General features: G+C 37.7%; 1 protein-coding gene across 1 annotated transcript in view; it reads left to right on the top strand.

Moving 5' to 3' along the window:
* The window catches only part of RIT2 (Ras like without CAAX 2), a 180,784-nt gene that overhangs the window by 52,363 nt on the left and 114,083 nt on the right, over positions 1-14,338 (top strand). The window contains exon 2 of the mRNA XM_050913344.1: positions 397-453. Within this exon, the coding sequence (XP_050769301.1) occupies positions 397-453 (57 nt within the window). The remainder of the gene's footprint in view (positions 1-396; positions 454-14,338) is intronic.

Raw genomic sequence — 14,338 nt, 5'->3', positions numbered from 1 at the left:
TTGTAACATCATGAAAACTTTTATGAATCAGCCTTGTAAATTATATTTTATGTTTTCTTCATGGCAGTTTTCGTCTATATACAATATCAGGTTAACAGTATTTACCAAGTGTTAAAATGATGTAACATTTTAATACAGCAATTGATAAAACACAGTTTAAAAAGAAAGAAAATAAGACAAACAAAGAAATTTAATTCATATTTTTCCCATTTATCAGTTCTTAGTTATCACTGTAATGCCAATGCATTCTTGCAGCTGTAGACATAAAATAGACTTTTGACTCACTTTCTAAGCTGGTACTTGGATGAGTGAATCCTCTGCTTGTTCTTTTCCCTGTTGTCATTTAAAGACAGTAATAGCATTCTTTTTTCTTCCCTCTGTCTTTCTCCCCTCCAGCAATGACAATGCAGTTCATAAGCCATCGGTTCCCTGACTACCATGATCCAACTATAGGTGAGTAGACATTATTCTCTTCTTCATCCATTTCAGTGTCTCTGCCTATTTGAGATATTGCCATACAGTGAGAAGCTGCTCCTAAATAGCACTTAGATAGAAGCAAGATTTGTAAACTTTGGATTAAACCTTAATTTTGTGATGACAATTAAATTGTGTCATGGTCATACCATAGTTACTTCTTCCTGAAATGCTTTGTACAAAATCTCTTTCAACAACAGATTTGTGGCTTCATGCTCTATAACTATTAATGTCTGTGCACTTATAATGACAGAATGCAAAACAAAAATGTTACAAGATAGAAAGCAGTCTTTCAGAATACTAAAATAATGTATAAACTCCAGTCTGGGGTGTGTTTTTAAAAGTTTTGTTATTTTAGTACTGTTTTCCACTATTAAACTCTTAGTTGACCTCTAGAAAAAATGAAGTGACTACTGAATTTGATATACTAGAGTCGTGCTCCAGGATCACATACTCTGCTAACTCCCTTGGGTTTACCTGCATTATAAACTTAGGTGATGATAAATACTCACATGTATCTGCAATACACTGAAATACACTTTAGATGCTGACTATTGCATGACTATATGGCTGGAGTACAATGGGACAGTCTGAGCTGGAAGAGAGATCTGGGATGAATTCTGGTTGACTGAATTTCTATTTCTAAAACAGTTAATTCAAAAAGACTGTGGCAAAAATTGTGTCTTATTAAAACATTTCGAATGTTTTCCCCCCTTCTAAGTTGTGTACAAATTTGGAAGATATTTACAGGGTAGAAACCCCAGTAATTTAATGCCTTGAACAGCCTCGGGTTACTGTTGTTGCATTGGGTATCATCTACGCCCATTCTGCCAGATATCTGGTGAACATCAAGTTGAGCAGGAGCCAGCTCAACTTGTGCCCTTGCAACAAGGAAGGCTCATGGTATTGTGGACTGCATTAGGAGTGTTGACAGCAGGTTGAGGGAGGTGATTCTTCTCCTTTCTACTCAGTACTGTTGAGGCCATACCTGGAGTACTGTGTCTGGCTATGGGCTCCCCAGTACAGGAGAGCATTGGCATAGTTTGGCCAGAGAGGTTGTGGAGTCTCCATCCTTGGAGATACTCAAAACTGTATCGACATAGTCCTGGGCAGCCTGCTCTAGGTGGCCCTGCTTGAGCAGGGCTTTGGACCAGATGACCTCCAGAGGTCCCTGACAACCTCAACAATTCTGTGACTCTATGATGTCAAGAATGGTTGTCAAAAGACTTCTTTTCTTGCTGTCGAGCGTCTTTTGGGCGCTGCCATATTTATTAATATAAATGAATGTAGTAAAAAATGTATGTGACATCGAGGTAGAAATCAGCAGTACTGAAGGTTTATTCATTTAAGAGTGTGTTTATTAGTCAGTTTTACTTATACTAAAAAGTCCTTGCATTTATAGGGACTGTCCATGTGTAATATTCGGTTATACCAAGGAGAAGATGGCAGAATCTGGGCCTGATAAGTGAGAGGCACTAAAAATATTAACATTTACAAAGATTGCTTTGTGTCATGGTTTAACCCCAGCCAGCAACTAGCACCACGCAGCCGCTCACTCACTCCTCCTCCCCTGCCCCACCCCAGTGGGATGGGAAGGAGAATCAAAAACAAGTAAAACTGCTAAGTTGAGATAAGAAAAGTTTAATAATTGAAATAAAAAAAAGAAAAAAATAGTAATGAAAAGGAAGATAACAAAAAGAGTGAAGTATAATCCAAGAAAGACAGGTGATGCACAATGCAATTGCTCACCACCTGCTGACCGAAGCTCAGCCAGTCCCCAAGCAGTGATCTGCCCCTCTGGCCAGCTCCCCCCAGTTTATATACTGAGCATGATGTTCCATGGTATGGAATACCCCTTTGGCTAGTTCGGGTCAGCTGCCCCGGCCATGCTCCCTCCCAGCTTCTTGCACACCTGCTTGCTGGCAGAGCATGGGAAACTGAAAAGTCCTTGACTTAGGATAAGCGCTACTTAGCAACAACTAAAACATCAGAGTGTTATCAACAGTATTCTCACACTAATTCCAACGCACAGCACTGTACCAGCTACTAGGAAGAAAATTGACCCTATCCCAGCTGAAACCAGGACATTTTTGGGGGAAAAAAAAGAAAAAAGTTTTTCCAACCCCCTCAGCCAAACTAATTTTTTGTTATCTTTGAGATTTTCAAATATTTCAAACTCAGGTTTAAACTCTATAAAATTATTGCATTGCTAAGTAGAGCAGCTAATGGTAGTATTTCTTTTAATTTGTTATTTCTATAGTATTCCACATTTCCTGGATATTAACTCCTGGTAAATTGTGGTATTTTAACAATGAAAAAAAAAAAGGTGCATAAACTCTTCATGCCACTAGTAATTTTATAACCATTAAAAATATTACAAAATAAAAATGAGATGTGTCAACTCTAAAGAAAGCAAAACTACTATGGAATTGCTACAAATTCATTTGTTGCACTCAGGAAAAAAATAATCATTAGATCTAATTGGAAGAGAGGAACATTAGTAGTTACTGACACCATTAAGTTATGTACATACACTCATCTTTATTATTAACTATCCACCTGCCATCTGTATTTATCCATATATTGTATCTTGTCATAATCTTTACTTATTGGTCTCTAGACACTACCACAATATGAATAATAGATAATCATAAAGAGAAGGAAAGCTGATGATGCATTATAAGTACATACGGCAGGAACGCCTAGAGGACCTAATCAGGATGAAGGTCTCCTTGAGTAAGAGACAGCTTCTACTCAGTAAAACCAACACTCTAAACAGGAGAGGGGAGAGAGAGAGAGAACAGAGAAATGAAATATTGAATTCAAACTCACACAGCTGGCTAGAGGCAGAACTGGAAGTACGACTCTGAGTTTTATCTGTTCAGCACTTTTGTCTCCCAGAACATGCTGAGGACATCCTGAGAAAGCCTGATTTCTATTCATGCTCTAAAACATGTACTAAACAGCAGAGTATAATCTTGGGCTAAGTACATACGTTTCCTCTTGGGTAAATTTGTGGTATGACCCCTCAGAATTGGACATGAAAACAAATAGAAGGAATCATTTGTTATCTGATCTGTAATAACAAACAAATACATTTAAAAATCTCAGTACACTGAAAAATTTTATACTGTTGAGATTGCTTTTACTACTTTTGAGCCCTTGCTCTCAAATCACAGAATACCCCTCATGTTTTTTTGTACATCCACTGGTAGGCATATTTTAACTATTTTCCATCAGTCTAAAAAAATATTAGCTGATCCAGAATGAGCGTATCCAGGGCCAAGACTATGCTCATGCCGGGAGTTGCCAGAGGAGACGTTACTCCTTGAAGGTCGCAAGGAGCTAGCCACAAACAGATGCTTTGTGTCATGGGGAAGTTATCATGGGGCAGAACAGTGATCTGTCTAGTCAGAGTTTTGTTTCTCACAGTAACCCAGCAGCAGATGATGAGGAAAGAAAAAAAACAGGCCACATATGAAATGTACCTTCACTCCGGCAGAGTGGCAAAGCAGAAAATTGAATATAGCTTTTCAGCTATGTCTGAGATTGCTGATCTCTGGATATCAATATATTGTCTTTCCTTTGTGTCATACATTTTAGGCTACTTATGTGCCTCAGCAATTTGTATCCTGTTTATGGAACTCATGAGTTGTCCTGAACTTCTCTGGGCACACTGACCACAGGTTTTAGTGTACTTCTTTGGAAATTACTTGTTCTGCCTACCTGTGGTTTTATTTGTCTTTGGGCATTTAAAGGAACAACAGTTTCTGTAAGTGTCACTGAGAGCGTGATATTTTCTGGAAGTAAAAAAAAACAGTTCTATGATGTGTTTGAATGATAATCCATGGATTTTCAGTACTAACCAACCTGCTGAGTCTACTATTCTCCAGTTGAGCTTTAAGATAAAGTCTGTTGTTTCTTTTGCTTTACATGGACATAAGAATCTACATATTTTTCATAATTTTCTTGCACTAGCAACTCCATTCTCTATGTTTTCTATGGTGTGAAGTACCAGTATTGTGGCAGTATTATATTATTATTATTATTATTATACCAGTATTGTGGCAGTAGTGACCATGATACTTCACTGTGCAAATTTAGCCATGATTTAAGTAGGTAGTGCTGGCAGAAATGATACTGTACCTCCTTGCGTTTGATGGGGCTTTTTCTAAGAGCTGTCCTAATAGAAATGGGGGTGGGGGAGTGTAAAATGGAGGGGCCTTTGTAAATAACATCATTGTCTTTTAAATCCCAGACGTCTATCACTTTCAGCTTTACGGGAAAGACTTCAATGACCCCTGGGGCTACTAAATGTTTATAATACCTCTGTCCATTTTAACTTTTCATTGTCCACCTTAAGCATTGACATGGGAGTGGAACCATAATTTCAGCAGTTTTTCATTTCTGTAGATTCTTGTGAAATATTTTTGCATCTAGGCAAAGAAGACAGAGGACAATAAACCATTCCCAAAGCACATGAGCATAGGACTGATATAATCTGGTTGATATTCTAGTTGAAAAGCAGAACGAAACCACATTCAGTCCATACAAAGGATTCACAAAACCATCTTGGATGATCAGTTCGGAACACATAAAAAACCTGAAACAAGGAATCTACAATAGTTTTTGCTTTGACTTAAAAATAAATGGCTGCCAACTGTTTTTCATGTTTTATTTCATAAAAGCCCAAATCCTTTCAATCCAAAGAAGTGTTCTGAGTTCAATTCTTTTGGTATAAAGAACACATTTTATGTCCTGATCTATTCCTTGGTCTATAGAAGCACACCTGTGAGCAATTGACTTTTGAAGATTTTTAGAAGATTTTTTTTTTCTCCTTATTTTATTTTTATTTTATACTTCATCTGTAAACTGATAAGACAGTGAACTTTAAGGGGAGTCTAAAGATGAGAATATATTTCTCTTTTGTCTAGTCCAACATGAGGCTATGGTGAAAATTGCTTACTGTTAGTGACCAGAGAATAGAGAGGAGTTCTTTCACTTTAATATGCTGCCAAATGTGTTTCCCCTTCCCACTTCTGCTTCCCTCCAAACACACAATTAGGAATTTTTCCTAAACATTGTGCAGTAATAATCATGCAGCTTTAAAAATCCAGAGGCATTATTCTTCTCTCTTTTGTGACAGTCCCTAGGAACATGATTCTATAAAGGTCCCTTCCAACCCAAACCATTCTGTGATTCTATGAACATGGATTTTCCCCGTCATTCCTTTTCATTGTGACTCAACATTACGTTACCAATGCATTAGAGTTTGCTTTTTCTACAGTGACTCATATCTCCAGCAATATAGTAGAAATGCACAATTCGAATATAATGGTGCTTTGTGCTTACAACTTTTTTTCTGTTGTTCACTGACCTTTTAAAAATATTTCAGGGGATCTTGATCACAGAAAGCTGCAGAATTTTTGTTAAAAGGATATTTCAGTTGCTACATTATGTCATACATGTGCTCATAGATTTGTATGTATGACATACATATATTTCAAATGTGCTAATTTTGATCCTAAAAGAGCTATGCAAATAAATTTATAATTATTTACATGTTTTTCTTCCTGTTTTTATAATTTATAGAAGGAGTATCTATACTTTTGAAGAATTTACTGGATGTTGTGATGTATAGTCTATCACTTTTTTAAGTCCAAGACTTTTTTAAAGACTAGTATGGATTTATTTAAGGGAAGAGGCTGCTTTTTGTTCTGGGTTTTTTTGGGGTTTTTTGTTTTTTTTGTAAGTAAGTGGTGCATTTTTGTTCCGATAGGAATTTATTCAGGGAAGTCCTCTGTACAGTGTGGATCAGCCATACGGTGTCAAAATAAATGATCACAATAAATGGTCCCTTCTGATGCATGAAACTGTCTTTTATTTTAGCTTGTTGTCTTAGTTTGGAAAAGCTGATAAGATCTTGAGAAACTCAAACTGCAGACATTGTATACAGATATAAATAAATGTGCATACACATAAATACACAAATAGATGTGTCAGTATTTGTTTAAAATACAGAGTAAACATTGATTAAAAAGTTAAATGCTACCTGAAATGCTAATTTTAATACTATCACTTTGAGTTTAATGCCACTTCAAGACAAAGCGGGAAAAATGACTGTATTTTAGGCTTGCTACAAACACTGCAGTTCAGAATTTTGAGACAGAAACATATTATTTTTGTAAGTAACTGGGGAGGGGAAGGATGAAATTCTTTTAGTATTAGACTGTATATGGGCAAAATTTCAGAGGTTAGCACTTCATGAAAATGAAATTATTTCAGCGCACATCTAGTATTTAATTGTAGTCAACAATGGGAACAATTTCCAAGCGGCAGTGGATGTGATTATTTTCTGGAACAAATGGATAAGAGCAATTTACACTCTGTACAGTCTTTGGCAATATCACGGAGAGTTAATGCAAGTAGAGTGGCAGGAAAGGAAGCATGACATAGTGCAGCAAACTGGACAGCCTCCAAGATGCTCATTAACCATGTGACTAATCTTAAAATGAATACATAATGCAAACGGGATGCGAAAGCAGCTTCCTGTTTTGGTGAGATATCACTGCATGAGATTGTGTCAAATGAGCAGTTGAGGGCATTAAGACTGTGTCAATGTCAAACTTTAATTGAAATGGGTGTGGGATGGGAGGCACTTTAGCATTAAGCACATGAATTTCCATGAGGTTTCCTAACGAAGCAATGCATTCACCAACGCATCAAATAAAACACATTTGAACTCATCTTTAATAAGATGGTGGAAATGCATGGGTGAATTTGAGAAAAAAGATAAAATGTGACTGAAAATATTCTAAGGTTATATAATGTGTACCAAAAAATGTCTGTGTTATAAAGAATATTATATCTGTTTTCAAGGTACAATAATGAAAAAGGATAAAGCAAGGGAAATACAAACTCATTAGTAATGACAGAGTGAAAGACAACAAAGACAGGACACATCTACTAGGTCAGGAGAGGGGCATCTTGCCACCAAAGTACTATTCAAATTCATTTTTAGGGTACAGAAAGTTTCTAGATAATTTCTACTCTTATTTAAAACATGTATATGTGTGTACTCCATCCCTAATTTCATTCTCATTCTCATTTTTCCATAGAAGATAAAATATTTGGATTGGACTGAACAAGCCACAACTGGATTTGAGCTCCAAAATTATTATTTTTTTTTTAAATTCTTATGATCGATAGCTAAATAGTCACGACCACCTTTCATTCATCATTCTCCGTACATTTATTAGTCTTATCTGAGACTGGATGAGCAAGTCACATAAAATAATCTGGAACCAGTACAATTTGTCTCCCAAGACTGTCTCCAAGGGTATTCAGACTGATTGTGTCGACATAGCTAAATTGCCTATGTTTGTGTTCCATATTCACCATTATTTAAAATGAGAAATGAAGAATATATAAGAATACTGGTGTATACATTTGAACCATATTCTTAAACCTGTGTTTTATTATGAGTTTTCATTTTTCTATCTGTTGGTATTATCTGCATCATACGTCACATTATGAGGTTAATATTCACTTTCGGTATAAAGCTTTTTGACTTACATACACAAAGAAGAGCAAACAAAGATTATGCCTACTATGTTAGGACTAAGCCTCATGTTCAGACACCTAAATTAAAATGTCTACATATGAGCTGTGTATCTAGGTTCCAGTTTTGGGGGACTCGAGATTTAGGAGTGGAGATTTAGGTCTTTGTTGACTTCCCTTATCACAGGCTTCGAGAGTCATTTGAGATGTCCTACAGTATCCTGCTTTGGTTCAGGATCCTGATCCAGAAGGCTCTGGATCTCCCACAGGTCTTGTGTCGTCATCGTCTGACCCCCTGTGGAGGTGACATAGGACCTATGGAACACCAGGGCCCTTCTAGTCCAGTAAATGAAAGCCAGACAAGATTCCTGAGAGCATATCAAACAGCAAGAGTCATGAACGGGCAACTGAATGGTGTCTGTACTTCCATTAAGTGTAAGGGGATTTTAGATACCTACCTTGCATGTAGACACATATTTTGTAGCTATCTAAATGTAGGTGCTTGAAGCTGAATTGCAGTGCCTTCCCTGACAGCTTGTCAGAACAAGGGCCTTCACAGATCATCATGATATCTCTCAGAGTGTCTGGATAGATGTCCTGCAGTCAAGGGAGGAAAATGCGGTGAGACTTGCCATGCAGAATCCTTGTTAAGATGGCAAAAGAAAGGACAACATTGGCGTGTGTCTGGCAGCATAGGTGCCCCCACTGTAAGATTAAAAAAAAAACCCATGAATAGAAAAGGAGGGAGTAGTATTAAGAAATTAAGAATGCAAAAAGTGCCTAAGCTGCTCAGTTAGTTTAGATTTCAATGAGGCAACAAAATACCTTCTGCTTAGTGTTGTTATTATATCCTGCCATGAAGGGAAATATAAATTATTTGAAGCCATGGAGAATGGAGACTGGAAAATCATAGCAGATGTTTCACTCTGTGATGGAAACAATTTGATTAAAAATAAAAAGTCCCATTTCTCTTGGAAAGAATTCTTTTAAAAGATGGTAGTTTCCCTCTAAAGAGCAGATTAATGATAGCTGGATCATCTCTCAACATTTCGGTCTGAGCTATATCCTCTAACTTAGATGCATTCTCAGCTCAAGATGAGCTTTGATTCTTTACTCCTTCCTCTGTTGAGAACTTCAGTATTTTCCTCATTAATGAAACAGTCTGGTCCCGTTCTAAATATGCCATGTTACTCAGATACATAATCTCTAGCTCTGCTGTTAAACTTTGTTTCTTGGGACTTTGCTTTGATAAGCCAATTATTCAGTCCTAAATGGTTTGCAGACTTCATGTAAGAAATAATGAGAGCAACCAATTACATTTCCCTGTCCATACTCAAGACGAATCACCTCTAAAATCCTGGACACACACTTAATGTCTGCTACTGCTTTGTCACATTCATATTTTCTTACAAATGCAACTCATCATGCAATTATTTGAGGGCTGTTTACACCAGGTGACAGCTCGCTGTCATTTAGCATTTTCAGAGACTGGGAAAACAGTCCTTAATCTAGTAATTTTCCTTTGCTAATATCTCTGATATAAACAATAGCAGACAAGCAACTGCAGTCTGTGTCTTTCTAGGGAATACGTGGCCCAGAGAGCTGTTCCTACAGTTGTCATTTTCTCCCTTATCATTTCACCAAACACCTGCTCAAAGGCTGGAGGTTAATCAGAACACCTTGAAGAGCGTTTAGGCTTGCAATTTAGTCTTGGAAATGCAGTTGTCTGTCTGTGCCCATCATTCATGCCCAAAGAAAACTGAACGCAGCGGCTATGCTAGCAGATTCACTTCAGCCATAGCGGTACCAGGCAGTAGCTGCAGTTATGAGTCTGCAGCGCACTGTGAGGTCTCAGGGAAGGAGATAGTGTATAGAGACCTGGTGTAGAGCTAATTTCTTTACCCTAAATCACAAACAAGGAATGATGCATGAACTGTCACCTGCTAGGAACAGACTTTGGAGGCTCTGCAACAGACTGTAGTTTTGTGAAATGAGATGAGCCAAATCTAACAACTCATTTGTGTGGAAAAGGAAGAAGTCCCACTCTTCATCTCCGCCCTTCTCCCAGCCTTATTGGCTCTCTGGCATTCATCGGACAATTTGTCAAGCTGATTCAACAGTAGTCCAGAAGAAAACTAAGCCACCCCAACATAGAATAGTTGTCTACCAGGTTAGTGAGTTTAATCACTTCAGTAAAAACAATTCTGCAAGCTCAAAAAGTGGCAAAAGGGGTAGTGTAGAACAATGTATGGGGAAATGGGAGTATAAGTGGGAAAGAAAGACGAGAAAGATCCTTTTATTTCTGGGACAGGCAAGATGTGAAAACCGAGTCAACCATCTCATGCAGAGTCACTCTCAGACACCAGCCCATGAGCCAAAATTCCTTCCCAAGTTGATCTCTGTTATCAAAAAGAATAGTGATAATTACCTGTGCCAAAAACGTAGATGGATTCAAAAACCATTTGGGTAAACTACTGGAGGGAAAAATATCCATCAAGGGCTGTTAAAAACAAAGATTCTGCTTCCGGCTCAGAAGGGCCTTTGAGGTGCAAGTAACTGGAAGCTGAGGAAATATGCCAAGCAAAAGTCATTGTGTGGGATTCCTTGGGCTATTGGTCACTCTCCAAAAGAGGAAAATGGATTAGATGGACTGCTGATTTTCTATGGCTCTACTCTTTATATTCTCATTTGGAGCATTTACCTAATCTGAAGTATCTTAATTGATAATCTGGCCAGTGAACTGGCTTCCCTTTCTCCCTTGTTTCAGAAATCAAGCAAACAGATGAACAACTCTATTTATTTTTCAAACATGTCTGCCCAACATATGCTTACCGTGGCTGGAACCTGAGAGAAAAGTGTTTCTCCCGTGTGTTGCCATGAGAGACCTATGCTACATGTTCACATACAAAAAATCACCAATACCTCTTAACTGTTAATGGTTCATACTTCTTATTTTCTATCCTCCGTTAGCTCTTTTTGTGTTAGAAGTCAGATATATTCCTGCCTTGGCCATCTTCTCTTCTGCATTGAATAAAGTGTTGGTGGAGGATCAAAGCACGGTATATAACCCTTTGTCCTGGTTTCGGCTGGGACAGAGTTAATGTTCTTCTTAGGAGCTGGTACAGTGCTGTGTTTTGGATTTAGTGTGAGAATGATGTTGATAACACACTGATGTTTTAGTTGTTGCTAAGTAGCGCTTATCTTAAGTTAAGGATTTTCCAGTTTCCCATGCTCTGCCAGCAAGCAGGTGTGCAAGAAGCTGGGAGGGAGCACGGCCGGGGCAGCTGACCCAAACTAGCCAAAGGGATATTCCATACCATAGAACGTCATGCCCAGCATATAAACTGGGGGGAGTTGGCTGGGAGGGGCGGATCGCTGCTGGGGCATCGGTCAGCGGGTGGTGAGCAATTGCATTGTGCATCACTTGTCTTTTCTTCTTGGGGTTTATTTCTCTTTTTTTGTTATATTCCTTTTCATTACTATTATTATTATTATTATAATATTATTATTCTTAGTTAGTAGTATATTTTGTTTTACTTTAGTTATTAAACTGTTCTTATTTCAACCCACGAGTTTTACCTTTTTTTTTCCTCCTCCCCATCCCACTGGAAGGGGGGAAGGGGAAGCAGCTCCGTGGTGCTTAGTTGCTGACTGGGGTTAAACCATGACACCCTTCTATTCCTCCTAGAAACCTCTGAGTTTAATTGTATATCTGCTAAACATAGAGAGAAGAAAAATAACCAAAAAAATGTGTAGAAGAGTGACCTTGTGGTGGCTATTCTTAGGCACTGATTAGCCAGATTAAAATTTAGGAAAGAAAAAAAAGCCTTTTCTCATAACTGTGACAATATAAAAACATTTCTGTGGTATATTTTTTAATAATAGTAATATTACTAATAATGATAATGATGAAACAATTTTATTAGCATTCTTTCGTAATGATATCTACCATATTCAGAATCTAGAAAGAGTCAGCCAAGAATAGAAACCATTGTTAAAATATTTTTGTCTGTTCTACACAAAATAGGCTTTTTTTTTTTTTTTTGTATCAGCTTCATACAGGCAGAAGACCTCTATCTCAGCAACTGGTGGTTTTGACTTGACTCAATCCAACAATCTTCACTTCCCCCTGCTCTGATGCCCCAAGTCTCTAACTGATCCATCTAATAAACTGAAGTGGCAAAAGGAGTTGAAGGGTGCTTCTTCTTATCACAGGAGACCTTATTCTCAGAGCTGAGCTCTTCAGATCTCCTTTCAGGCCTACAGTGATACTCCAAACATTGACCTATCATAGAAAATTGGGACAACATCTCCTTCTTAGGTTCTTAGCTACCATATGTTTTTTAGTAGAGTTTCATATACTTGGTTTCATTGAATTGAGCCACTCATATAATCTGGGGAATTCAGCTCCTAGTCTATAGATCCTGACTGGGTTTAAGTGTGAGCAAAGTGCCCATCCGGCTGGTGACGTTAAGGCAGGAGAGTTCATATGTTTATCCAGACCTATAAATCACAGTGAAGTCACGTGCGGGTTGTGGTTTCTAATTCATAACATAAATGTACTGAAGTTCTAGAGCATGATTCATCTCACCCTAACATCTGCATCTCAAGTTAGTCAGATGAATAATGCGCTCAAATGTGAAATACTATAAAGAAAGCCTAGGTTCTTACGGCTAAAGCAGAGGGGAATGTCATGTTACGTGGCAACTGAGGAGATTCAAAGGTCCTGGGAGTTAGGTGACCGAAGTTGGAGTGAACAGCTAAGTCATTCTGTGGCTTTAGCCCAGTGGCTCTGTTATAGGTATCACGACCCACATACAGTGATGATAATTATGATTAGGATCATGAAATTAGAAGGAGCTGAAGTGACACTTGCAACCCATAAATAGGGTCACCAGTGGAAGACTTGCTTACCTATTCTCTCTATATCGTGATTTGTAAAAATATTCCTTAAATGATCTTTGTAGTTGGAAGAGACACTCATGCTATAGTTTCCTAGAGGTGGATGATTTATCATGCTCAATTCAAAATTCTTCATCACAGGACAAATGTCTCCATTAACCTTTCTTTCATGGAAGCCGGCAGCCATCTACACCTTACTAAATCCAAGGCACCATCCATGCTAATAGCCACGCAGATGTAGTCAACTTGTTAATTACTCCCCCTGAAATGACAAGAAGTGAATTTGTAGCTGTCAGATCCTCCCACACAGTAGCACAATCACAGACTTGAAAGAGTAGTGAAATTGCTACCTGCTATTCTTGTTCCCCAAGATAAGGGTACTTGGACTCCTGTTAATTATCATGTTTTGATTAAACAGGAGTACTTTGTTCACTTTGTTCATGTACAACTTCGAAGTAAATGACATTTTTCTGGAAGTAGAGAAAGTAATGATATGCCTTTATTAAGTATTAGTAGCATTATCTATATTGCAAGTGGTTTCTAACAGAAAAGGCAGTGCTACAGCAAAGGTTTGCCTGAGTTATCTTTAGCCTTGATTTGCAAAAATGCTAACATTTGTAAGAAATCGTATTTTCTCTTCGAGAGCTGGTTCTGAGAAAAATACTTGTCGCTCAAATAGTCTTATTCATATGGGTGGGACACTTTATAAGTGAAATTTAGGCTGTTTGAAGGACTGCAGTACAAGGTCTGAAGGAGAGCTGAGTGAGTTTTCTGGGCAGCAAGTCATATCCTTTGTAATTGTTTATACAAATTTAGTCACATCTGTGCATGTTTGCAGATTAAAATCATAAATAGTGGCTTTGTTAATAACAGCATTTGCGTCATGACTGATAGTTACTGCACTGGGCCAAATTATTCAGATAGATAGTTTTTGTCAGTCTTTTATCCAAATCTCTGCTGTATCCCAGCCTCTCTGCAGAAGCCCATCATTCATAGAAGGTGACCTATACTACATCCAAGGGAATCCTACATTTCACAATATGTTGTTATGTAAGACTGCAATCAGCTTCTCTATCCAGATTTCTGTGGGAAAGAAGGAAGAGGGTCACATTGTTTTCTAGACTTCACCTTGCTTATATGAATTGCAGTTAGAACTTGATCAGAACTCTTAACGATTCTGTTTTTCATGGGCTCTTGTGAACATGCATTTTGCTTTTATTAATAATTACATTTTAAGGGGGAAAATGCATATCTGCAACTAGAAAATAAAATATTGCAAATAGTAAAAAACTAATATATAGTGTAGTAGTATAAAAATAGCCTATGTTTCTATAGCAGAAGACGTTCGTATTGCATTTTTTGTGTTTAATTTTCAATCTGCTCCTGGTCCTGAGTTTTTTCA

The sequence above is a fragment of the Gymnogyps californianus genome, chromosome Z (assembly GCF_018139145.2).
Source record: "Gymnogyps californianus isolate 813 chromosome Z, ASM1813914v2, whole genome shotgun sequence".
NCBI classification, from domain to species: domain Eukaryota; kingdom Metazoa; phylum Chordata; class Aves; order Accipitriformes; family Cathartidae; genus Gymnogyps; species Gymnogyps californianus.
The sequence above is the reverse complement of the archived record's forward strand: the minus strand, read 5'-3'. Positions and strand labels throughout refer to the sequence as shown.